At 40.9% G+C, this 27,208-nt stretch overlaps 1 protein-coding gene across 2 annotated transcripts in view; it reads left to right on the top strand.

The window, feature by feature from the left end:
• Nucleotides 1–231: 231 nt before the first annotated feature.
• The window catches only part of XPR1 (xenotropic and polytropic retrovirus receptor 1), a gene marked incomplete at both ends in the record, with an annotated part of 138,539 nt that continues 111,562 nt past the window's right edge, over nt 232–27,208 (top strand). For both annotated transcript variants that reach the window (XM_080698459.1, XM_080698458.1), the window contains one exon: nt 232–300. In XM_080698459.1, coding sequence (XP_080554585.1) covers nt 232–300 — 69 coding nt within the window. The remainder of the gene's footprint in view (nt 301–27,208) is intronic.

Below are 27,208 nucleotides of genomic sequence, written 5' to 3'. Positions count from 1 at the left end.
AGGCGGTTACCATGGCGATGACGTCTGAGGGCGGGGCGGGGCGGGGCCAGGGAGAGGAGGAGGAAGATGGCGGGAGGGCGGCTCTGAGGAGACCTCGGCGGCGGCGGAGGAGGAGAGAAGCGCAGCGCCTCGCCGCGCCGGGGCCCATGTGGGGAGGAGTCGGAGTCGCTGTTGCCGCCGCCGCCGCCTGGAGCTGCTGGACCCGGGAGGGCGTGAGGGGGAAGCGGCAGGATGAAGTTCGCCGAGCACCTCTCCGCGCACATCACTCCCGAGTGGAGGAAGCAGTACATCCAGTATGAGGTACCGGCCGCGCCGGGCGGGGAGGGCTCGCAGGGGCCGCCGGCCGCCCTCCGCCGCCGCCGCCGCCTCCCCGCGCGGGCGGACTTTGCCCCGCGGCCGCGGGAGCCACTGCGGCACCCGGCGGGCCCGGCCGCCTCCCCTCCCCCGCAGCCCGGCCGCGCCGGCTAACGGGTGCCGGGAGGAAGGGCCCGCCGCCGGCGGCGAGCCAGCCGCAGGTGGGGAGCCGGCGCCGGTCCCGGCCCGCCCCCGGCCCGGCGGGCGCCCCCCGCCCAGGCGAGGGCTGCCCCTCTGCCCTCGGCGCCCCAGGAAGCCAGCGCCTCCGAGAGAGCCCCTCGCCCGGTCCCGTCCCTCGGCTCCCCACTCGCCCGCGGTTGACAAAGGCGGCGGTAGCCAGGTGGAAAGTTGGTTGACATGTAGATCATCCGCGCAGTGCTGACAGTTGACAAACGTAATCGGCGGTTCGGTTTTGATAATAAGACGGTGACTGCAGTCTTGTTGCCGATCGCATGAAGTCCACAGAGTCCGAGCACATCTTCGGTTTTGATTCTCCTGTTGTTTTGGAATGGAGGGAAGGGGAAGGAGGGAAGAGCATTATTTAAATTTTCAAGGTTCCTGCTAAGTTTTTGTTAGCTAGGGAGACAATTACTATATTGTAAACACTGAACCTTACCTGTGTGTTACAGAAATCATGCTCTCCCTTCCCTCCCAGATGCAGTGATAAAGAGGTCCTGGGGGGTATTATTAGGTAGTGATAAGGTAGTGATAAGGAATACAGGGAAAAGTAAAGGTAGAACAATCATTTGTATATTGAGAACGTAAGATACCTGAAGGGCTTCAAGCATTGCAGTAGGTTATTCTCAGTAGCTAGCGATTCCGCTCCTGGATAGAGAGTTCTCTGTAAGCTCCAGGAAGTCACATCTGCGTTATGTGCAGGAACAAAGAATATAAAATCAATATGAACACACATACACTAGCTAGGTTTTATGAATTAAACCGCTTTAGTTCTCTCGTGTTTCTATAAGCTTGTTTAGGCAACAGTGGTGAATTCCTTTATTCACATAGCCATGGTAATGATTGAAGGAGATGGGAAAAAGGAAGTTAAACAGAATCTTGAAGATTTTGAAAGTAAAATAAATCTACTTGTTACATACAGCGTTTGATCATCGTCAGAAGCGAATGGCCCAGAATTATTAATGCTTTCTTATTAATTTAATTTCTAGTAGTGTCTTGTGGCCACATTTTGTAAGAAAAGGACTAGAATTTCAGCTTGGAGAGTTGTTGATTTATTGTTTGCAATAACATTCGGTCGGTTTTAAAACCTTGGCTGGGGTCCAGATGATGGTTTTTATTGAAAGAAGGGCATTGGTCTTTCATCTTTCTAGTAGTAATTTTCAGCACCACTGCCAGTTCTTCATAGAGGCATAGGATTGAGCGTGCTGAAACACATCTTATTCTTGTGATACAGTGTGGAATACTTGATTTGTGCAGAAGCAACAGTGGCTGGATATGCTGTGATTCATTTTAAGTGTTTCGACACCTGACTGTTTCATAGAATTAATTTGGGATGTCTGGGGCTGGAAGGAGAAACCCGAGAATTAGTTTGAAAATGCAGTTAACTCTTGATTTGTAATGTCAGCTTTGTGGGTGAGTAACCACGGCGACTCTGACTGCTCACTCATAGTCCATTTGGGTACTGTTTCTAAATGGTTACTCCAGGTTGGTCACAGAGGGACAGGATTCCTGAGCTTATGTGTGACTGCATTATTTTCCTTAGAGCAACTGTAAAGTATTTTTTGAAAATTTTACATAGTGTGGATAATTGAAATTTGATTCCACGGAGAGTTCCTACTCTGACTTATGTCCTGGATAAACTCATTGTTTGGTAGGCAAAATTAAATAAGGGACATTTTTCTTTCTAAGTTGGAGCCATTAGAGAAATTTATATAAGGTTAGAATCTTTGAATTGTGTATTGTTTCTAAAGAATTGGTGCCGTTCCTTTAAAAATAATAAAGAGGCACCAGTTAGGAGTATTTACAGGATCCAGCTTAACACTAAACTTAAGGGGGAAAGGACATCCATAGAAGATCCGTTAGCCTTTGCTAGAGAAAAGGACCTTCACATAAGTCAGTACTATGTACTTTTTCATGTATGAAGATGATTCTTCTAAAACACTGCTAGTCAAACAGACTCTTAGATTTGCTTTTCAAGCACCAGTGGTGACATTTTGGTGTATTACCTTTGGTTTCTAGCCTTGGGTGCTTTCTAGTGCCCTGGACCAGCATCAGCTTCTTTGGTTTTGATGCCATTTTGCTATAGTAAATATTACTTGAATTGAACAGAGCTTTTGATAGAAGCTGAAAATTTTGTATCAATGGTTTTGTGTAACGTTTAATTATGTATGATAGTATGTATACATGAAAACTGGATAAGTGCCAGTTCTTGTATATGTTAGCCATGAGACCCAGGGGGCAATCTCTCTGCTTTTCCAGAGCTCTTTCCTCTTCTACAAAAAATGAATAAAAGACCAGAGCTTTTTTTTTTTTTTTTTTTTTTTTTTTTTTTTTTCAGTGCTGAGGATTGGACCCAGGGCCTCACACATGCTAGGCAAGGGCTTCACTGAGCATTTTTTTTTTAGCCCTTTTTATTTTATTTTAAGACAGGGTCTCATTAGGTTGCCTAGGCCAGACTCCAACTTGCGATTCTCCTGCCTTAGTCTCTTGAGTACCTGGGATTACAGGTGTGCACCTTCACCTTTTAATGGCTTTTATTCATTGTATTGTTAAAATATTAATGACAGTAGCTCTTTAATACATTGAAAATTATTTGAGTTTTTAATTTAAAAAGATTGTAGAGTCCTGGGATTCAGTTTTCATAGGCAGAGTAATACAGCCCCAAAGCATGAAAGAATCAAGCAGTATGGAAAAACCACACAAAGAAAATCTATTTGATGCATTTGTGAATAGTTTTAGGAAGAATAAACATTAATGAGCAGAGACTATCCCAGTTTCCAATAAATCTTAACATGTAAAATAGAACATCAGTAAGTCTTTGTAAGAGTCTTCTGATTTAGAATGGTGATTGTATATTTTACAGTTCTGTATTAGATTAATCAAAGTTAACTTAGGTCAGTTTTAGGTAAATAGACTAATATGACCATGTTAATATTTTACAGCATGTCAGCCAAAGAAGCAAATTGGGTGATGTAGGCTGTTTTCTTCCCTAGGATCCTGCATTCTTTGGCTTCTCAAGAGCCAGGAACAATTTTTTTTTTTCATTGTATACTGTGGTTTTGTAAGATACTAAAATGATGAGATCTCTAAATTACAGGATTCTCGAGCTGAAAGGGAATTTAAAGATTATGTACCTCCTTGTTTTTCCAGGGAAGGACACTAAGGTCCAGAGAGGTTAAGCCACTTCTTTTTTTTTTTTTTTTTTTTTTTTGAGTACTGAGGATGGAACCCAGGGACATTCTGTTTCTGAGCTACACCCCTAGCCCTATTTTTTATTCTCTATTTTGAAACAGGGTCTTACTGAGTTGCAAAGGGTCTCACCAAGTAGCTGAGGCTGTCCTCGAACCATGATCCTCCTGTCTCAGCCTCCCCATTAAAAGCGTGCATCATCACAAACTTGTGTGTATCTCTCTTACACACACACACACACACACACACACACACACACACACACATCTAGTGCCCCCCCCTCTCATGTTGCAGTACTGGGGATGGAACCCAAGGGCATTCTACCTCTGAGCTACACCCCAGCACTATTTTTATTCTTTATTTTGAAACAAAGGTCTCACTGAGTTGCAAGGGACCTCACTAAGTAGGAGCTGAGGCTTGTCCGGGAACTGCAGTCCTCCTGTCTCAGCCTCCCAAATGCTGGGATTACAAGCTTGGATTACAAGTGTGTGTCTTCACGCCCGGCGACAGCTAGTCTCTTGAGCACTGGATTTGTAAGCATTGTAGGTCACACTCGCTGCGTGACCCCGATGAAATCACTTCCCCATTCCGGGGTTTAAGGCTTGTCATCTGTAATGTTAGAGACTACACTTGATGGTTTCTAAGCCCACAGCTTGTATTATCTAAGGACCCATCCAACTCCAAATTTTTATGCTTTGTTATAGTTTAATTATGTTTTGTGCATAGGGCAACCTTAAGGGACTATTTTTAAATCATCACTTTAAATTAATAATACCTTCTCAGAAAACTTTATGAGATTTTGATCTGTGAATAGAGAGCTAATGTGGTGAAACTCTTATTTAATTAATTTACTTATTTATTTTTTGCGGTACTAAGGATGGAACCCAGGGGCATTCTACCTCTGAGCTAGACCCCCTGGCCCTATATTTTATTCTTTATTTGGAAACAGGGTCTCATTAAGTTGCAGGGGGCCTCACTAAGTAGCTGAGGCTATCCTTGAACCCCTATCCTCCTGTCTCAGCCTCCCAAATGCTGGGATTACAAGCCTGCGCCACCACTCCTGGCCTCTTATTTAATTTAAATAAAAAGTGATGGTTATGGATTAACTTTTTCTTGCAGGATATAGAAAGGAGAGATGAGCCAGGGGAGGTGGTGCACGCTTGTAATCCCAGCATTTAGGAGGCTGAGACCGGAGGAAGGAGGATCGTGGTTCGAGGACAGTCTCAGCTACTACTTAGTGAGGCCCTTTGTAACTCATTGAGACCCTGTTTCAAAATAAAGAATAAAAAATAGGGCTGCAAGTGTAGCTCAGAGGTAGATGCCCCTGGGTTCCATCCCCAGGACTGCCCGTTCCATCCCCCCCCAAAAAGAGAGGAGAGATTCTGCTTAAACTGCACTTCCTTATTTTTAAGTATAAAGAAACATTGGCGTAACATTATTAGGCTTTCACTTATATCTCTCTCCCATGAGACCACTTGTGTTGTGGGCTTCCATTTCTCAAAGGCATTATGTTGATGAGCTTGCTGGAACTTGTTTGAAATTTCCAGTTTGGCCACCCGATGGGGCACAAGCCATACTTTTCCTTTGAAGCACTTCTGCAAATGAAAGTGCAGGATAGTATATTAAGATGACACTTGTCAGTGATTGTGTTAGTGAGATGCCCGGCATTTACAGATGTTTCTTCCGAGTGAATGAGTGTCGTAGGCAGCGGTAACCCTTCTTCATTATCTTTGTAAAGCATGTTAGGGTGGCTGTGCTGGTAAGATTATACTTGTCTGTCCATCCCTGAAGGTTGGTTTTGGATCGACTTTTGGGTCACAGCCCAGATCATAAGAACCTAAGAATCTTATTTGACCTGGGGTGACCATGGAAAATTAGTCCTGGCTTCAGATTTAGTACTAGTAGTACTCTTGCAAGGAGGCCGTGTGTAAGTATTCAGAGGGAAACAAGGCTTGGCCATGGTTTTCTTGTTTGTTCTCTTTCAGTAGGTAGCAATCCAATTGTAGATGCCTACGTAAATGAAATGTATAAATATTACCTAGTTTGAACTAAACTAGGTTTATAAAATGGACATAACTTAAAAAGACTCTTGTAAAGAAGCCAAAACAGTAATACCAATGTTACAAGCACAAGTAAGCAACAAGAGAAAGATAAGCTGGCAATTGTATTTCTAGGACTAGATATATAGAATATCTATAATTTGGCCAGCCAAATTATAGATAAAAACAGGAACTCTTTGACAGATCTGGTAAGAAGAAGGTCACCAAAAGTAAATTTCAAAATTATTAACTCTTTGAAATAAGGTTTTACATCATTATTATCCACAAATAACCGTACCCTAAGTATCATATAAGTTTCTGCCTTTATAAGGTGTAGTTTTCTGTTTACATCCACTATAATTAAGTTAAAAATGGATTGAATCTGAAACTTTGAACTAGACCTTTGAAATAGTATGAAAGTGTCTTAGATCAGAAGTACTTTTATTATTAAGATATTTTATTATTCAAAAATATTTCATTATTTTAAAAATTTTGTTTTAGAGTATACACAGTTATTAGGTGGGTATAGTTTATAAATATACATACATTGGAGGTACATGTAAGATTAAAACAAATTTGAATAGGGATGTGCCATAATCAAAGTTTGGAAGGCCTTGCTCAAATTGCACAGATTAGCCAAAGCTGGCTTATGGGTTGCCTGGTGTTAAACTATCTTTGGGATTGAGAGAGTGTCAAAATTCACCAGGGTTCATGCCTGCTGTATTTTCCTTTTTAGTTTTCCTTTTACCTGGTAAATGCTCAAAGAAGTCAAGTAGGCAAAGCTCATGAACAAATGCCTTAAAAATTATGCATTTATTCAACAGATATTTATGGAGCTCTGGCTATTTTCTATAGGCTGATATATTTAAATTCTAGCTCTTTCATTACCTGAAGAATAAAAGACAAATGAAACATGGATGTGTGTTGTTTTGGTTTCCTATGTTAGTCAATATAGTGTTTTCAAAAACTGAAGATGGTGTAGAAGTGGAAGATTGTTGGTTGAGGACTTGGAGCATGGTTATGAATGTGGAGCAGTGGTATGCGTGAAACTTAGACGTCTGTATGTCTGATTTATTTGGTCATCTTTTCTCATCATAGCTGTGATCTGTATAAAGCCTGATGAGAAAATCTTTTAAAATGATTTGCTAGAGGCCAAAGGAAAGTATAATTAATCTTACTCTGTAAACATAACAATTTTCATAGACTTTGTAACAAGGTTAAGGTTTTGATTAGGAAGACAATCATTTCTTATTTATTGAAGTTGCCCTGCAGTGTTATGAAGATCTCAGGTCAGAAATAAGGAACTGTAAGCCCTAATATAAAGTTCTGTCACTATATTTTCATAAATAGTAGTGAACAAGTTATTTCTTTTGAAATTTGAAGAACTGGAATGTACATAGAAGAAAGTGGGATGCTTTTAGATTATTGCGTGAGTTACTTATACCAAAGTATTAAAGTCAGCCATATGCTTTGTGGGTTCTTTCTGTACCTTTGGGCAATGTTTCTCAGGCTTTTTCCTCTCAGGACCACTTGACATTTCTAAAAATTATTGTTGATTCCAATGTCTGTTGACATATACCATATTAGAATTTTAAACTGAGGTATATTTAAAACACAGGAGTAGTGTTGAGAAGTATGGGTAGCATGGCTCAGTAGTAGCGGGCTGGTCTAGCATGGCTGAGGCCCTGGGTTCAAAAAAGCAGTCCTTCCTTTTTGGGCTGGTCATGTAGCTCAGGGGTAGAGCACATTAAATAGGAGGCCCTGGGCTCCATCCATAGCGCCACACACACAACCCAAAAACTAATACCTTCTTACCATTAGAAACCTACATTTCTAATGGAAAATGGAAAATGCTGTTGTATACTTGAGAAAGAAGAAGAATGAAAAAAAAAAAACAGCTAAAATTGTGATACTATGAACACGGTGGTCAACCCAAGTTTGACATCGTGGGTTCTGTGACAGGGTTTTGAGGACTCCTAAGTGTTCCTGGACCACACTTTAGAGTTGTTGCCTTAGAACAGAGGACTTCTTTCAGGAAGTTTGTAGATGGCCCGGAAAGGGGTCTCTCCTCATCGGAAGCACAGGAGAGGACAAGAGTGTCCTTAGTGTGAGGGTTTTCTGCTGTAGTCCCACAACAGAAAAAAGAAGCTATGTCCTTGGCGCTTGTCTGACCCCCTAGTTCCACGCAGCTTTCTTTGTATTGAAGTAGCAGAAGTGTGGTCTTTCTGGTCACCTGATGTTAAGGAGAAAGGAATTAGCATCCATTGACACTTAGTAACTAGGTGCTTTTTGCTATGTTCTCATTTAGTCTTCACTGCAGTGCTGCAGGGCAGGCATCCTTTCCATTTTAGTTACTGGGGATTAAACCCAGGGACCTCTGAACCACACTCCCAACCGCTCCCCCCATTTCTAATTTGGTATACATTTCTAAAATATACTTTTATTGATGTATTATAGTCTCACATCATAACCCCTGGCCCTTTTTATTTTTTATGTTGACTCAAGGTCTTGCTAAGTTGTTGAGGCTGGCCTCAAACCTATGATCCTCCTGACTCAGCCTCCCAAGTACTGGAATAATAGGTGTGCACCACTGTGCCAAGCTTCCATTTTACTTGATGAGGTAACCCAGGCTTAGAGAAATTAGTCAGTTTTCTTGAGTCTATGCAACTAGTAAGTAAATAGAACCAGAATTGGAAGTCAAATCTGCCAGACCATGGAGCTCTTACTCCTGTACGGGAACTGTAAATAACAACAGTGGTGGTAGTAGTGGCAGTATTACGATTATTTTTGAGTGCTTACTCTATCAGGCATTGTAGTAAGCACTTTAAAAATATTTTTCTAGCTGGGTGTGGTGGCTCGTGCTTGTAATCCTAGTGCTTGGGAGGCTGAGACAGAAGGATCACAGAGGTTTGAAGCCAGCCTCAGCTACGTAGTGAGGTTTCCAAATAAAGTATAAAATAGGTCTGGGAGTATAGCCTGGAGTTAGAAAACCCCTGAGTTCCACCCCCAGGACCAGAAAAAAAGTACTTATAAAATTATTTTTCTTACAGCAAGCTTTTTATGTAGATTGTTAGAACCCTTTATAAATGGGGGAGCCAGAGTCTTAGAGCCGTTAATTATGTTGATATTGCTGAATAGCAGAGATGAGATTGTAAGAGCCTGTGCTCTTAATTCCTGCATCATCTACCTTATGAAAACAGACCCATCCTTCTATGCATGCATGCACACACACGTGCGTTTGGCCTGTTTCGACTGTTCTAGAGCACCACTGACCTGTTGGACAGCACCTGTTGCGTAGCACAGTGAAGTGTTAGCTGGTCTGTTTTAGTTGCAGTCTGCAGGTTTGGAAGGTAATAGAGTGTGGCCGTAGGATGGACTTCACCTCTGTTACTTTTCATTTTCCTCAGGGTTATCATAGTAGCTATTGCTGAACAAGCAGCTGACAGAGGACCTTATGAGGATGAGCCATAAGAAAAAGGTAACATGATACAGTGATAGGGCGAAGCAGCAGCTAAAGTGGAGAGAGCTGTCGCGGAGCCGTAGCGGCCTTGGGCTTCTAGGTCGTAGGACACGGAGGTTAGACCTATAAGAAACTTCGAAGATAATTTAGCTCAGTTCTCCTCTTTTAATTATGTTCAAAACGAAGTCAGAGAGGCTAAGTGATTCAGATCACGTGGCTTGTTTAGTGACTGCGTTAACACAATCACCCTGATTCATTTTATTGCCTATTAATTTTTAGCATATGCTAGTAAGTTGATAACACATCCATACAAGAAACTCCAAATCCAGACGGCCTGTGGTCACATTCCAGCCTTACCAGCTTACCAGCTGAGTGATTTAGGCAAATCATATCACTTTTCTGTGCTCCACTTTCTTCATCTGTAAAATGGGGAAAATTAAAGTACAGTGTTTATAGGACTATTGTGAGGATTAAATGTGAAAAGTCATGAGAGCCATGCCCACTACATCGCCAGAGCAACATATTTGTTATTAAAAGAGTTTCTCACACAGAGCTCAGTTGTATTAGTGATTGGTTAGCAATATTTGTGAGAGGGAAATGGAGCCTGGGGGATGTTCAGTGTCAGTTTTCTTGGAAAATGGCTTTATTGGTTTTAGTTAATGCTTCTATTATGTGTGATGTTTGTTTTAATAAGTTGCTCTTAGCTTTTCACATTATAGTAAGAAAACCTTGTGAGAACAGTTATGTGGCTGTGAAGTAAATTAGTTGTCTTGGTCATTTGTAACTTGCATTCATTTCGTGATAGCCTGTGTCTGTGTATTCTTTTCTCTTTAAATCGAGGTGACATTCAGATATGTATTCTTCAATTATACAGTCCGCTTAAGTTGCTTGAGTTTTTAGTGGCTATTTAATTTTAGGTCTTTTCAATTTTCTAGTGAAAATTTAATATTTAATCCTAAAATTAATTTTAGAGTTGAAAATGGATTTACCCCTTTGTTTTACAGATGAATAAGAGAAGAGAGAGCAAGATATGTGGTCACAGATTTAAAATTCGCTGATAGCAAAACCTGCTATATGAGTATTGGTCTTCTGCTTGGTGCTGCATTGTACTGAGGCTTATCACTGTCGTCTGAACATTTCTTCACATTTATTTATTTATTGTACTGGGAATTGAATCCAGAGGCATTCTACCTCTGAGCTACAGCCCTAGACTGATTTTATTTCTTATTTGGAAACAGAGTCTCACTGGGTTGTTGAGATCCTCTCTGAGTTTTTGAGGCTGGCTTTGAACCTGTGATCCTCCTGTCTCAGCCTCCCAAGTACTGGGATTACAGGTGTGCACCACCACCTCTGGATGCTTTTAAACTTTAAGAATGAATTTTCTCTGTAAGAGTCAGTTTGATTAATTTTAATATCTGGAATCAGGATGTGTGAAAATTGATGCTATGTCATAGTTTAGCTAGTAGCCTTTTTGATATTCTCAGAAGCATATAAAACAGTGATGTAAATAGTTGCACCTTAGATTTGGTGAAGTGGGATAGTAATAGAACGTTCATTGACTGCTTACTGTGTGTCAGGCAGATAGCAGATACTGCTCTTCCAGCATCTAACACGGTGTAGGTCACATTTAGCAACTCACATGTTTGTTGGGAAAGTGATCCTTACAACAGGCCTGTTGATGGAGGTGTTTATCCTGCTTTATTAGAAAGAAAATGAGTTTGTGGAGGAGTCAAGAGTATGAACCTAGGCCTGTCTAATGCCAGATTCCATTCTTTTTTTTTTTTTTTTTTTGGTGGTACTGGGGTTCCTGGAAGCCCTTCTACCTCCGGGCTACACTCCCAGACCTACTTTTACATTTTTATTTGGAAACAGGGTCTCCTAAGCCAGCGCGCGCGGCTGGCTTCGAACCTGCGCGATCCTCCTGTCTCTGCCTCCCAAGCGCGGGGATTACAAGCGTGCGCCACCACGCCCGGCCAGATTCCATTCTTTTTTTACTTGGTTTCCTGCCTGCCTGCCTTTCTTGTATTGGGGTTGAACCCAAGAGCTTCCTACCTCTGAGCTATATCCCCAGCCCTTTTTATTTTTTATTTGAAACAGAGTTTCACTGAGTTGCTAAGGGGCTTGCTAAGTTGCCAAGGCTGGCCCTGAACCTGTGATCCTCACCGCGCAGCCTCCCAAGTACTGGAATGAAAGGAGTGTGCCACAATGCCCAGCTTCACATTTTGTAAGTTTTCTATGCTGCAGTTCTACTCGGGAAGAGGATTGAAGAGGAAGGATAGATTAGAGAGAAATTTGGTAATTAGAAGTGTCAGGATATTTGCTGCAGTGACCAGTAAATGCTCCTGAAATTTGAATAAGAGGTGCATTTGAGGTCAGTGTGTTGCTTGGGAACACCATTTCACTGGCTGCCAAGAAGCCTCAGAGAATGCCTCTACCTTGGTGGATTCACTGTGGCTTAAATTCTGATTAGAATTTGGTCGTTTCAATGACTCTGGGTTGATGGGCCTTGGACAATAGTATATAACCAAGTGATTGAAGTCCACAAAGGAGTGATGTACAAATGCCTGCATGCCATTTTACCTACTTATAATGGGAAATGTACCTAGCCTTCACATGCTAGCCTAAAGTAGGTTTTCCTTCTTTTCTGGTACTGGAGATTGAACTCAGAGACAGTCTACCTCCGAGCTACACCCCCAGTCATATTTTTTATCCCCCAGTCATATTTTTTATTCTTTATTTTGAAACAGGATCTCACAAGTTGCAGAGGGTGGCTGAGTTGCTGAGGCTGGCTACGAACCTGATTCTATGGTGTCAGCCTCCCAAGTCCTGGGATTATAAGTGTGCACCACCACGCCCGGCTAGGTTTTCCATTTCCCCAAGATGTTTCTTTGTTCCTCCATCATGCTAGGAGAGAAGATCAATTATAACCAGGGTTGACTGTGGATGTGATTAGAAAGGGAGAGTTCATGACTCACTGATGCCCACAGGCCAGGGTCTTACGGTCTGTGGATGGGTCAGGTTCTTGATATCTTCTTCCCTGGTTGATATGTGATGTGCTGCCATTGTTACGGTTTTGAGATGCTCCTTTCCCCAGGCCTTTAATGCTGACCTCCCCTTTTTCTGTTTTCTTTTTTAGATATATTAATACTGCCTGTATTAGTTTATGGCTATTTCATAACTCTTCATATATCTTTTGATCTATGATATGTGTCTTTTAGAGCTTAGTTGGATTTTAACAGACTAATTTGAATTCCAATTTTATTACTATTAGATGTAAGACCTTTCTGAGCCTCAGATTCTGTCTGTAGAACAGTGTTAAGTGGCTTTCTCAGTAATTTATGGTGTATTTAAATACCTAGTCTGTGTGTTGTAGGCAGTGATCGTGTATTGTTTTATTATCAAGCCAAGCCAGGCACTTGACTGCCATGGTTTATCACTGGCAGACTTCTTTACTGTGTTCTGAGGACAGCAGCATTGGCAGTTGTCTTCATCAGCAAACTCTAGACCACAGCACTATCTAATAGAACTTTCTACTACATAGGAAATATCCTATATCTGCACTGTTAATATGTGGCCACTAGACAAGTGGCTTTTGAGCACTTAAAATGTGGTTAATGAGACTGATGAACTGAATATTTAACTTTAGCTAATTTTAATTTTAATGGCAACATGTGACTAGTGGCTACTAGACAGCTCTAAGCTTTCCCTGCTTACAGTTATGGCCAGAAGGAAGAAATAATCCCAATTTTGTTTCCTTTCTCTGCAGCATATGTACGTCTACATATTTGTGTGTGTCTCTCTTTTTCTGTCTCTCGTTCTGGGACTCCTATCATTTGTGACCACAAAGGCCCATGTTCCCAGCTTGTCTTTGGCAGTGCCTGTTCATCTGCCTTGAATTAGGTCTTATTTGTAAAATGTTGGTTAGTGTTTTTTGAAGATTGGTTCACTGACCATTTCCATAAAAATTACTCAGGATGCTTAAAACTAGAAATGCAAAAGTTTAGACTTATGATTCTTAATTTTTTTTGTTTGTGTGCTACTGGGGATAGAACACAGGGGCAGTCTACCTTTGAGTTATACCCCCAGCCCTGTTTTATTTTTTATTTTGAAACAGGGTCTCACTAAGTTGCAGAGGGGCTCACAAGTTGCTGAGGCTGGCCACAAACTTGCAATCCTCCTGTCCCAGTACCTTCCAAGCATGCACCACCATGCCTGGCTCATGATTCTCAATTATTTATTTATTTATTTATTTATTTATTTTTAGCGGTACTGGGGTTCCTGGCAGCCCTTCTACCTCCGGGCTACACTCCCAGACCTATTTTATTTATTTTTTAATTTGGAAACAGGGTCTCTTAAGCCAGCACAGTTGACTTTGAACCTGCGCAACCTTCCTGTCTCCACCTCCCGAGAGCGGGGATTAGAAGCGTGCACCACCATGCCCGGCTGGTTCTCAATTTTTTTAAAATTATTTTCTATAAACTCCTGAGGTTATTCTTATTACTAGGCTGATTATATCTATCTTTTACCTCTGATAATTTATGACAATGAGATTTATTTTTAACCATTATTTCAGTTTATATAAATTCACATGTCTGTGTATGTATACTTTTGTTAATTAGCATCTTTTTGGGTGGGTTTATTTAATTTCTGATGTTTCTTATGACCTGGGTTTCTGAAAATTATTTGTATTTCTCACAATTTTCATGTTTATGGGAAGATTGTAAATATCTCCTTTGTTTATGAAATTAACCTCAAAGAGCATTTTCTAGTGCAAGTAAATGGCCGTTCAGTTCTTTGACTAAAGAATTAAAGATGCACAACTACCTTAAAGCAAACGTGGGGAGGGAGCTCTTGTACAAAACGTGAACTGCTCCTCTGAAATCACTCTTGAGTAGATGCAGGTGCTCAGTGTTGAGAGCTGTGTATGATTACCCACTTCCTACACACGTCATTGTTTAAGTAGCGGATACTGGAACAGACAGGCAGCGTGCTCGCTTCCCTGAAGCCAAGCTTTCCCGGTGGGCTGCGCTTAGCTGTGGATGCTGTGGGAGCCGCAGAGGAAGGGGGCTGAGGGTCTTTACTATGCATACTTAATTGGTTTTTAGTCTGCTTTTTGCCTCAGTCCTCTGGTAGGTATGGAATTACCTCCTCTAATCCTCCCTAGCCTTTAAATCAGCTTTTCAGAAACAAGCTGCAAGCTACAGGGTAGTGCATAGGGATGGTGGAAGGCATGGTGATGGGATGGGAGTAGACTGTTAACTGCCTTATTTAACCAGTCCCATACTTAGCCCTATCCCTGAACTTGACCTTCTGGATACCCAGATTCTTATCTTGTTCTGGGGCTTATAGGCTAGAATGGACTGGCTTCCTTTTAGGTCTTCTTCTGGAAGTAGTTCAGGTTTTCCATTTTGTCTGCTAAGTCAGTTTACTTCTCTTCTTACTTTCTGAAATTTTTTTTTTTTTTTTTTTTTTTTTTTGGTGGTACTGAGGGTGGAACCCAGGGGCTTTTCTACCTCTGGGATATACTCCCGGACCTATTTTATATTTTATTTGGAAACCGGGTCTCACTAAGTTGCAGAGAGCCTCACTAAATAGCTGAGGCTGGCTTTGAACCTTTGCGATCCTCCTGTCTCAGCCTCCCAAGCACTGGGATTACAAGCCTGTGCTACCACACCTAGATGACTTTCTGATATTTAAAAATTTATGAAAAATTCTAAACAAAGTACTAGTGATACACATTCAAAGCTATATGAAGAAAATTATACTCCAGGGATATAAGCCTGATTCAACATATACATAGCAATACATGTTATTCATTTCATAAATAGTACTGAGGACAAAAATCACATTATCTCAATAAGTGCTGAGAAAGCATTTGACAAAATTCAACACCCATTTATATTAAAAAACATGGCAGAATATTGGAATAGAAGGAACTTACCTCAGCATCATTAAGGCATACACAATAAACCCAAAGTCAATGTCTTACTGAATGGGGAAAAACCGAGGGAATTCCCTTTAAAATCAGGAACAAGATAAGGATGCCCACTGTCAGCCATTCCTTTTCATTACAGTGCTCAAGACTCTTGCCAGAGAGATAAGGCAAAAGAAGGATATCAAAGGAATTCAAATAGGAAGAGAAAAATGAAATATCTCTATCCACAGATGACATGACCCTATATTTAGAAGGCCCAAAAAACTCAACAAAAAGACATCTAGAGCCAGGCGTGGTGGCGCACGCTTATAATCCCTGCGCTTTGGAGGAGACAGGAGGATCGCGCAGGTTCGAAGCCAGCCATGCTGGCTTAAGAGACCCTGTTTCAAAAAAAAAAAAAAAGGTCTGGGAGGTAGAAGGGTTTCCAGGAACCCCAGTACCACCACCAAAAAAAAAAAAAAAAAAAAAAAGAGACATCTAAAGGTGATTAATGAATTCAGCAAAGTAGCAGGAAAGAAAATCAATCTGAAACAATCAGTAGCTTTTCAAAAATATGCCAATATGAATCCACTGGAAAAAAAATCCAGAAAACAATTCCATTCATAATAACCTCAAAAACATTAAAATTGCTGGGAATAAATATAACCCAGAAAATAAAAGATCTCTATAATGAAAACTAAAAAAAAAAACTCTAAAATAAAGAAGATCTTAGAAGATGGAAAGATGCTCTTGGATAGATAGAATAAATATTTCAAAATGGCCTTTCTACCAAAAGTAATCTGTAGAGTCTATGCAGTCCCTAGCAAAATACTAATGTCATTTCTCACAGACCTAGAAAAATCACTCTTAAATTTCATATAGAGAAACAAAAGACCCAGAGTAGCCAAATCAGTTCTTAGTAATAAGAACCATGTAGGAGGCATCACAATACCAGATTTCAAACTATACTGTAGAGCTAAAGTAATAAAAACAGCATGGTATTGGCACAAAAACAGACACATAGACATATGGAACAGAATAAAAATATAGAATCAAATCCATACACTGATAGCCAGTTGATTTTTGACAAAGATACCAAAAATATACATTGGAGAAAAGACAGCCTTTCCAACCAGTGGTGTTGGGAAGACTAATTATCCATTTGTACAATAATGAAGTTAAATTCCTACCTCTTACCCTATATAACAGTCAACTCAAGATGGGTAAAAGATCTGGAAATTATGCCAGAGACTTTGACATTATTAGAAGAGGTGATAGGTCCAATACTTGGCATGGGTAGAAACTTCCTCAGTAAGACCCTCAAAGCTCAGGAAGTTAAAACAAAAATTAATAAGCGGGATGATATTAAACTAAAAAGTTTCTGCTCATTAAAGGAAACCATCAAGAGTCTAAAGAGAGCCTACAGAATGGGAGATCTTTGTCAACTATCCCTCTGATAAATGACTAATATCTAGAATATACAAATTAAAAAGACAACACTAAAAAAAAAAATACCCTATCAAGAAATGGACAATTGAACTAAATGGACACTTCACAAAAGAAGAAATATAAATGGCTAATAAATGAAAAAATATTCAACATTATTAGCAGCCAGGAAGATGCAAATAAAAACTACGCTGAGGTTCTATCTAACTGCAGTCAGAATGGCAATCACCAAGAAGTCAAATAACAATAGATGCTGGCCAGGATATAGGGAAATAGGGGAGTAGAGGGGCAGCTCTATGTTGTTGGTGGGATTGCAAATTAATACAGCTGCTATGGAGATCAGTGTGGAGATTCCTCAGAAGACTGGGACTGGGTCCATCATGTGATCCAACTATACCACTCCTGGGTATTTTTCCAAGGGGGTTGAAATCAGAATATTATAGCGATAGGTGCATATTCATGTTTTCTTTTGTTTTCATTGATTTTTCTCTTCTCTATTCCCTCCTCATATATATATATATATATATATATATATATATTTTTTTTTTTTTTTATGGTGGTACTGGGGATGGAACCCTTCTACCTCCGGGCTACACTCCAAGACCTATTTTTATATTTTTTATTTGGAAACAGGGTCTCTTAAGCCAGAGAGGCTGGCTTCGAACCTGCGTGATCCTCCTGTCTCCGCCTCCCAAGCACGGGGATTACAAGCGTGCGCCACCATGCCTGGCCCTGCTATACTCTTTTCTTCCCTCTCAACCCCTCTGGTGCTGGGGATTGAACTCTGGGACATTTTACCACTGAGCTACACCTCCAGGCCTATTTTATATTTTATTCTAAAACATGGTCTTGCTAAGTATCCATGCACAGGCCTCGAATCTGTGATTCTCCTTTCTTGGGTGTGCACCACACTGTCCAGCTATTTGATTTAATTGCTCTGATCTTTATTATTTTCTTCTTTCTGTTAGCCTTGGGTTTAGTTCATTCTTTTCCAGTTCCTTAAGTTATAGGTAGGTTGTTAATTGGAAATCTTTCTTAGCTTTCATAGCTATAGACTGCTCCTGGTGTTTTGAATTTTGCTGTGTTTTGTTTTCATTTTCATTCATCTCAAGTATTTTCTATTTTTTCTGGTGATTTCTTCTTTGATTCATTGGTTGCTTAATTTTTGTTATTGATTCTAGTTTTGTCTTGTCATCAGAAAAGATACTTCGAATGAGATCTGTCTTTTCAAATTTATTGACAGTAAACTCATGGCACAACAGATTATCTGTTTTGGAAAATGTCCCTTGTACACTTCAAAGGAATGTGCAGTGTTAACCATTGAGTGGAGAGTTGTTTGTTTATTTTGTTTTTGTCTTTCTTTTCCTTGTCATCTTCTGGTTGTTCTATCCATTATTGTGACCATGTCTTTTTCTGGGATAGTTTCTGTTGACTTTCCTTTTCCTTTGAACGAGAATACTTTCTTGTGTATTTGTATGACTTAAGACTTTTTTGTTGAAAGTTGTATATTTGATCTAATAGTAACTCTAGAAATCACATTCTCCCTCTCCTCAGGGTTTCCAGTTTTTTGTTATCATTTTGTTTTGATTATTATAGACTCTTCCTGTGCCAAGGATCAGCCTAAGATGTAAACACAAGGTCATTTCAGGACTTTTCTGAACCTGAGTTTTTCCCTGGGCACGCACACTCTCTAATTTTCCCTGTATTTGCGTTTACTTTTAAATGTACTTGGCCTTGATGTATGGCTCTCAAAAGGGGGGAAATGGAGATGGGAGAAAGGGTGATGGCTTTTAAAATCCCCTAGCAGTCACTGTATCCCAGGGGATTTATTATAATATGGGGAGGTATACCTATAGTGGTGGCAGACCAGACCTCTTTGTCTCTTCCTCTGTGATTAAAGGAGGCAGTTGCTACTGGAGTCTTAGGTCAGAAGCCTGACTGTAGGTCCCAGCACATCAGTTTGGCCACTCATCCCAAAACAAATGGAAAGTAATGGTGAAAACAGGAGAGGAACTTTAATCAGCCATTCCAGGAAGACTCCAGGATGAGCGTTTCTTGCGCTGTCTTTGAGAGTCCTGGCAGGAGCTCCCAGATGACATAGAGGAGGACCAGAAGTGCGCACAGCCGAGCAGTCTTGGTTGGACTGTGGTCTGACTGATCATTATCTCAGAATTGGTTAGGCACAGATAAGTTGCTGTTGCCTAGGGGATAGTTTTGATTTTTCACCAGATGTTATTCATCAGCCCAGGTGTTCTAGAATTCAAAGCGACTAACCCACAGCAAAGCAGACAGATGCTAAATAGAGGCAGAGATGACAAGATTTTTACTTTGGCAGACTCAAGTGAACAAGTGACCAGCGCACAGAGCCCTGAGACTGGTAGGACGATCCTTTCTCCACGCTTGCTCCTGCAGGCGGCACGCACCCCAGTTCAGCAACGTGCACAAGTATCTCCTAGGGCAGGGGTGAGGAGTGAGTCGCTGCTATTGTGCCAAGGGCTGGCACTGACTGAGAGGCACTCCAGTGTGCTTTCCAAGCCTTCAGTAGATTCCAGAGTTCTGAAACTGTTACAGAGACAGGTCCTGCCATTGAAGCTGTGTAGAGGGCAGGGACAGATGCCTGGTGCTTCCTACTTTGCCTTGTTCTCAGAATCCTCTCTTGCTCCTTTAATTTCGTGACACTGTATATACCTACTTTCCCCATATTGTACTCTGCTGCTTTGTATTGGAAAGGTTCTGTCCCTGGCCCACTTTTAACTTTCTGAGAAACTTAATTCACCTAGGTGCTTTCAGACCACCTAGCAGTGATTTTCAATTCTGGCCTGTCTTCCAGAGTGTGTACCTCAGTCTTTGTCTCCTGATGGTTGCAGTTGTTCCGTGGCTGTCTGAAGTGGCTTGTCAACCCAGACTTCTCCCTTTTCTTTGTCCAAGTGTTTTCTTTGATGTTTTATTCCAGCTTGGTTATTAATGGTATCACTAATCATTCCTCTTTTTACCTGGTGTCTTAGTCTTTTCTGGCTATCATAATAAACATACCACAGACTGGAGGCTGACAAACAATAGAGGTTTATTTCTCGCATCTGGAGCACAGAAGTCCAAGATCAGGTTCCAGAAGAAGCAGCCTCAAAGGACCAGACCTGGCTCAGAACTTGGACTCTGGCTTCCTTAGCTCATGGTGGTGGTTTGCCAATCATTCTGTTGCTTCTTGGTATCACCCCTTTGCCCTATTTCACATTTCTCATTGTTACTGCCTTAGTTTAGGCCTTTATTATGTTTGTTCATTCTTCTATTTTAGTACTTAATATACTTGCTACAGTTTATTTACATCTCTCTTCACCTTGTTTGGCTAGTTTTGTTTTTGTGGTTGCGAGCAGGGATTGGACCAAGGGCATTTTACAGTTTCCCAGCCCCTTCTCTTTTTGTGGTACTGGGGATTGAATCTAGGGGCATACTGCTAATGAGTCCCCTGGTCCTTTTTATTTTTTGTTTTGAAACAGGTTCTCACTAGGTTGCTGAGTCTCACTAAGTTGCTGAGGCTGTCTCCAAACCTTTGATCCTCCTGTCTTAGCCTCCCAAGAACTAGGATTACAGGTGTGCACCCCACACCTAGTCCCAGCTCTTTACTGTTGTCATTTTGGTATGAGGATTGAGCCCAGAGGCATTCTACCTCTTAGCCACACCCCAGCATTGTTGTATTTTTTATCTTTAAACAGGGCCTCACTAAGTTGTGGAGGGCCTCGCAAATTGCTGAGGCTGGCTGAGAACCTGTGATCCTTCTGTCTCAGCTTCCCAAGTACTGGGATTACAAGCATGTGCCACCATGCTCGGTAGACCTTTTTATTCTTTATTTTGAAACAGGATCTCACTAAGTTGTTGAGAGTCTTTCTTTCTTTTTTCTTTTTTTTTTTGTGGTGGTACTGGGGATGGAACTCAGAGGCCTTCTACCTCCGGGCTACACTCCCAGACCTATTTTATATTTTATTTGGAAACAGGGTCTCTTAAGCCAGCTGAGGCTGGCTTTGAACCTGCAGGATCCTCCTGTCTCAACCTCCCAAGTACAGGGATTACAAGCGTGTGCCACCACGCCCGGCGAGAGTGTTTATTTCTGAAGCTGGCTTTGAACCTTTGATCTTCCTAAGTACTGGGATTACAGATGTGTGCCACCATGCCCAACTCTGTTTTTAAATTTAAAGTGTAGTATAATGTACAGAGTAGGTATTCCATTTATTGAATAAATCAAACAATAATTTCTTCAGTGACTATAGTAAGTCTAGAAATATTCGGAATGTGTATATCCTGAACACAAGTATAAGTAAGGTCAAATGAGGAACAAATGACATCATAGATAAAACATAAGATGGGAATGAATGTTAAGTGTTTTGAACGGTTTCAAATTAGGTATTACAGACTGGGTGCTACAGTCCAAGCCTGTAATCCCAGTATCTGGGAGAATGAGACAGGGAGATTACATGTTTGAGAATAGCACGCAGTAACTTAGTGAGACCATTTCAAAATAAAAAACAACATAAGACTGGAGACGTCTCTGGGCTCAATCTCGTCCCCCCACCCAGCAAGTTGTACAATATTTCAGAAGAGGATCAATGACTTCAAGCTGTAGGAATCAGGGCAAATCATGATCCTTTAAATTTGTTCTGGATCTTGAAGGATGGTTAAGATTTGGGAGTTAATTTAAAAGATGGGAATAGACGGGGTGTGGTAGCACAGGTTTGTAACCCCAGTACTTGGGAGGCTGAGACAGGACAGCCTGTCCTTTCTCTGGGAAGGTTCAAGGACAGCTTCAGTGCCACAGGACGCAGCGGGACCCTATTTCAAAACAAAGAACTAATAAGGGCTGGGCAAATAGCTTGGAGATAGAATGCTCTAGTGGAATGCTTCAATCCCCATTACATAAATAAATAAATAAATAAATAAATAAATAAATAAATGGAAAAATAAGTAGATGGACGTAGGGAGAGGAGATTCCAAGTGGAGGCAATATTTGTAATCAAAGGCAGAGATGGGAAAAATACTGAGGTCTCTGAATTATAATTCATTTTGACTTGAGAATCAGATTGTAAAAATGAAGTAGCTCATCTCCAGTTTGGAAGATAAGCCAGAAAGAAAGAAAATGGCCCATTCTGCATGTATTAAAGACCAGCAGTGGCATATGGACTGTATTTTGTGGCTATGGGAAAATCCTTGTACATTTCGTGAGCCAAAAAATCAGGCTGGTGTTTTGGGAAGATTGATTTTGGTAGCATTTTGTAAATGTGACAAAGAGAGGAAATCTTATTGGTGGGTAAACCAATGAAGAGTCTGTTGAAATCATTAGGTAAAGAGATAGGGGAGAATGAGTGGAAAAGGGGTTTGGTAGCAGAACTGGCGGAATCAGATCTGTAAATGGACGGATGAAAAGAAGCAAAAGGTAAGAATATTAACTCTGTGATACAGCTCAGGTGTCTCAAACAATGCCTGGTACAGAGTAGACAATCATTTGGAGGAATGAGCAAGACCATGGTGACCGAGGTTGTGAATCTATGTGACTTGGATACTGGCGGTGACGTTAACAGCAATAGAGGACGTGGGCAGATTAGGCATTGGGAAGATGTGTTGGGAAAGTTTGAATATTCTGAATCTCTCTACTAGATGCATGACCAAGATTAGATTCAGGGATGTCTCCACGGAAACAATAAAAGCCATGTCAGAGGGTGTCAGTTCATTAACGTAGAAATTTATAAACATGAATATAACATGATGTATCCCAAATTAGTTCTTCCTAATACAAATTACGTATCTTTTATGTAATATGCCCTTGATAAATTCAGTAACAGTGCTGTAACAACTTCTGCATACTGGCATGTTGAATTGCTTCTTACTGACTGGGTACTTTAGAATTCCCTGAAAATTTTGAATCATGCTTAGTACTTTATAATATTGTAGGCTTTAGGTTGTTAATGTATATACAAGAGCATATTAATTCTAAGTTTTTTTTTGTGTGTGTGTGTGGTACTGGGATGGAACTCAAGGATATTGCACCTCCAAACTACACCTCAGTCCTATTTTTTAGTCTTCTTATATTTTGAAACAGCGTCTCACTGAGTTTTGAAGGGTTTCGCTAAGTAACTGAGGCTGTCCTCGAACTGCGATTGCCCCAGTGTCCGCCTTCCGAATGCTGGGGTTACAAGCTTGCACCACCACACCTGGCAATTCTAAATTTTGATATATTAGATTATAAGAACTTATACATGTTTTATTGGTTTTATAGATTATTTCTATCATCAGAAAGCAAACCAGGTTAGTTTATTTCTGTTAAGGGATAGACGTGAAAATGACTTAAAATGTTAAATAAGACGTGATTCAGAGTGCTAGATGCCTTCCTTTGAGGTTTATAATTGTGTATGTGTGTGTGTGTGTGTGTGTGTGTGTGTGTGTGTGTGTGTGTGTGTGTGTGTGGTACTGGAAGCCCTTCTACCTCCTGGCTACACTCCCAGACCTATTTTATATTTTTTTATTTGGAAACAGGGTCTCTTAAGCCAGCGTGGCTGGCTTCCAACCTGTGTGATCCTCCTGTCTCCGCTTTCCAAGCGCGGGGATTACAAGCGTGCGCCACCACACCCGGCTGAGGTTTATAATTTGATTTATAGAACTTCCCTGTGAGTTTTTATTTATTTATTTTTGTGGCACTGGGGATTGAACCCAAGGGCATTGTACCTCTTGAGCAACACCCCAGTTACAGTTTATTTTTTATTTTAAAACAAAGTCTTGCTAAGTTGAGGCTGGTCTCAAACCTTCAATTCTCCTGTGTTAGCCTCCTGTACTGGGATTATAGGTATGTGCCACCACACCCATTTGCCCTGTGCATTTTAATATCAGAAAAAATATTACTAATTTTTAGATGATCAGACAAACTATGTCTGATGTAACTGATTTGCACATTATTCACAGACTACTCAATATTTCTGGTGAAATAAATTAAAAGGGACTGCAAAAAGAGAAAGTGAAAACTGAAAAGAGAAGCTGATTGGAGAATATTTCTGTGGGGCTGTACATCAACACATAAAGTTTTTTTTTGTGTGTGGTACTGGGGTTCCTGGAAGCCCTTCTACCTCCGGGCTACACTCCCAGACCTATTTTTTATTTGGAAACAGGGTCTCTTAAGCCAGCGAGGCTGGCTCCGAACCAGCGCGATCCTTCTGTCTCCGCCTCCCAAGAGTGGGGATTACAAGCGTGCGCCACCACGCCTGGCTTACACATAGTTTTAAGACTATATATATTTTTTATCTAAAGGTTTCATTTGGAAAAGTAATTAAGATAAACCAGGTGCGGTGGTGCATGCTTATAATCCTAGTGCTTGAGAGGCTGAGACTGGAGGATCACTGGACAGCCTCAGCAATCTAGTGAGGCTTTCAGCAACCTGGTGAGACCCTGTTTCTAAGAAAGAAATTGAATCAGTGTGAGGGTGTAGCTTGGACTACTGGTTCAATTCTCAGTAAAACACACACACACACACACACACACACACACACACACACACACACACACAGAGCAATTGGGATAAAAAGTGTCTGGTGTAAATTTTAACCCACTGGGAAACATTATTAACAGGTAACATTATAAATATAAACATTTTTATTGCTGGGCGTGGTGGCCCACGCTTGTAATCCCCGCGCCTGGGAGATTACAGGCGGAGACAGGAGGATCCTGCAGGTTCGAAGCCAGCTGTGATGGCTTAAGAGACCCTGTTTCCAAATAAAAAGTATAAAAATAGGTCTGGGAGTGTAGCCTGGAGGTAGAAGGGCTTCCAGGAACCCCAGTACCACCAAAACAACAACAACAACAACAACAACAACAGCAAAAACATTATTATTAACTACTTTAAAGGTTTACGGAAATAGCTAATCTTTACCCTTCTTATACAAATGTCTGTTTTTTTTTTACTATTATTCTGTAGATTGCAATGTGCTGTGAATGAATGTTGAAACTAATGAGAACAAATAGGTTAGGTATTTTATTGATGGTGGTAATATTTATAGTATGTTCTGTATGAGGCTAATAGTGAGCTGCTAGGAAGTAGTTGTGCAGGTTCTGATCTCTAAGTGGCCAGTGAAACCCAACTGTACATTGGAAAGATTAGAGATGATTTACTGTGGGTTATTAAAAATTAATAATGTAAGATTCATTTTTGGTATTTTCATTGGACATTCATGTTAAGTTGAATTATACCCATTTATACAATAGATATATTGTATAAATTTTAAATACTTTTTTAAATTGAGTAATAAGGAGCTCATAACCTTGTTACTTAAAGCATACTGGGATGGACACACACACACACACACACACACACACACACACACCACCCTGAGATGGAGATACACACACACTCATACTCATATATATGAGTTTGTAGGTTTCCTATGAGAATTAAAAATATTTTGGGTTCATATCAGTAATCACCTGAAAATAAAGCAAGAACATGGCCTAGATTATGTAGATGACTATTTATAAGCAGTGTTACCAGATTATAGTATTTTTTGCTTTTTTTTTTGCCATATTAGCTCCAGATAGAATTAACACTTTGTGACAAGCTATTAAGAACTGACTTTGAGCTGGCTATGGTGGAACAGGCCTGTAATCTCAGTACTTTGGGAGGTTGAGACAGGAGGATTGCAATTCAAGGACAGCCTTAGCAATGTAGCAAGACTCAGCAACCTAGTGAAACCCTGTTTCATAATAAAATATAAAATAGGACTAGGGGTGCAACGCACAGGTAGAATGCCCTCACCCTGGATTCAATTCCTATTACCAAGATAAAAAATTAAAAGAAAAAAAAAGAAAAAAGAAGGAAAGAAAAAAAAAGAAGTGACTCTGAGAACCCCTTGGCCTAGCATGCATGAGGCCAGGTCAGTGTCCATTACTGCAGCAACAGCAAGGACCATGGTGACAACAGTGAACTAACCCGGCAGATCTGATACGTGAACGACAGCCGGTGTGTCCCTGCCAGAAGAGGACCGCCCACCCCCTTGTGTGCTGGAAGTTCCGTTAGCTGAGACTTCTTGAGCATCTTTTACTTTTCAGGAACTTCATGTGTTCTCCTCATGTGTGATCCTGCATCAAAATTAAAATAAGATTTATATTTTAATTGTTTGTTGAATTGCAAATGAATGTGGCCACTATGGAGATCCACGTGGAGATTCCTCAGAAAACTGGGAGTGGATGTACCATATGATCCACTAACGTGCCACATGTATACTCATATAGCAGCACAAGTCACTAGCCAATTATGGCATAACTAATAATTATTAATATAATTATCAATACAGTTATTAATACAGTATTATGGGATATGCATACACACGATGGAATTCTACTCAGCAATAAAAAAGAACTAAATTATGTCATTTGTAGGAAAATGGATGGACCTGGAGAACATGTTAAGTGAGATTAGCCAGTTACCAAAAGTGAAGGATTATGTGTTCCCCTCATATGCACAAGTAATCAGGATTCGGGGAGGACTTTGGATAAAGGAGAGAAACTCCAGTGGAGCGATGGAGGGGGCTGGAGGAGGGCGGGGGCTGGGTGGGGGAAGGGCGGTTTAATGAAGGAACACGTCTGTTGACATTATGTCTATATGTGAAATTGTCCATGCCAGTGAGCTGCGTGTATGCATGTTCCTGTCACTTTGAACTATGTTGTGATGTGAGACTACAATGCACCAATAAAAGGATATTTAAAAAAGAAAGCCAGGTGTAGTGGTACATGCCTGTAATCCTAGTGCTTGGGAGGCTGAGACAGAAGGATCTCAGGTTCAAGGACAGCCTCAGCAAGTCAACCTAGTGAGACCCTGTTTCAAAGTAAAAAATAAAATGCCCCTGAGTTTAATCCCTAGTAAGAGAAAGGGAAAGAGGGAGAAGGGGAAAAGGGGAGGGAAGGAGAAGGGAAGGTAGAGAGAGGATGGGAGGGAGGAGAGAGCGAGGGGAGGGGAAGAGAGGGAGGAAGGAAGAGAGGGAGGGAGAGGGGGAGAGGGAGAGAGTAGGAAAGGAGAGGGAGAAGGAGAGGGAGAAGGGGAGAGGGGAAACAGGGAGGGAGGGAGGGAGGGAGAGGAAAAGGTCAGTATGTCATACACAAGAATCTGTTTTTACGAGTTTTTAGATGTCCTGTTGGTTCTGGAGGTAAGATAACACTATTCCTGTTTTGCAGATGAGGACACTGAAGTAGAGATAGTGATTTTCCTAGCTTGCACAGCGCGTAAGATTTCATTTTCCTACACACTGTCTGACTCCAGAGCTTTTGATCACTCTGTGCTGCCTCACTGGAGAGATAAATACTTGGAGAATTCTATCACGTTTGACACAAAGTACGACAGGCATTCCAAACTCAAAGGAGCATGTCCTTTTGACAGTCAGCACTTTATTCTTGTTACAAATTGAGATTTGTTTCAGGAAAACAGCATCTTTTTTCCTTCTTGCTAATGTTATCAGCTGTATGGTTTTGCGGCTGTTTTTGGATTCAGTTTGTACAATTTTGCTGTTGTATGAGTTATTAGCATTAAGAGCAGTGTCCTAGCTTATGATTATATTTCAACAACGTAACAAAAATAACTTAGCACTCAGATTACAGTAGAGATGCTGA

The sequence above is a fragment of the Muscardinus avellanarius genome (genome assembly GCF_963383645.1).
Source record: "Muscardinus avellanarius genome assembly, chromosome: 7".
NCBI lineage: Eukaryota > Metazoa > Chordata > Mammalia > Rodentia > Gliridae > Muscardinus > Muscardinus avellanarius.
The sequence above is the reverse complement of the archived record's forward strand: the minus strand, read 5'-3'. Positions and strand labels throughout refer to the sequence as shown.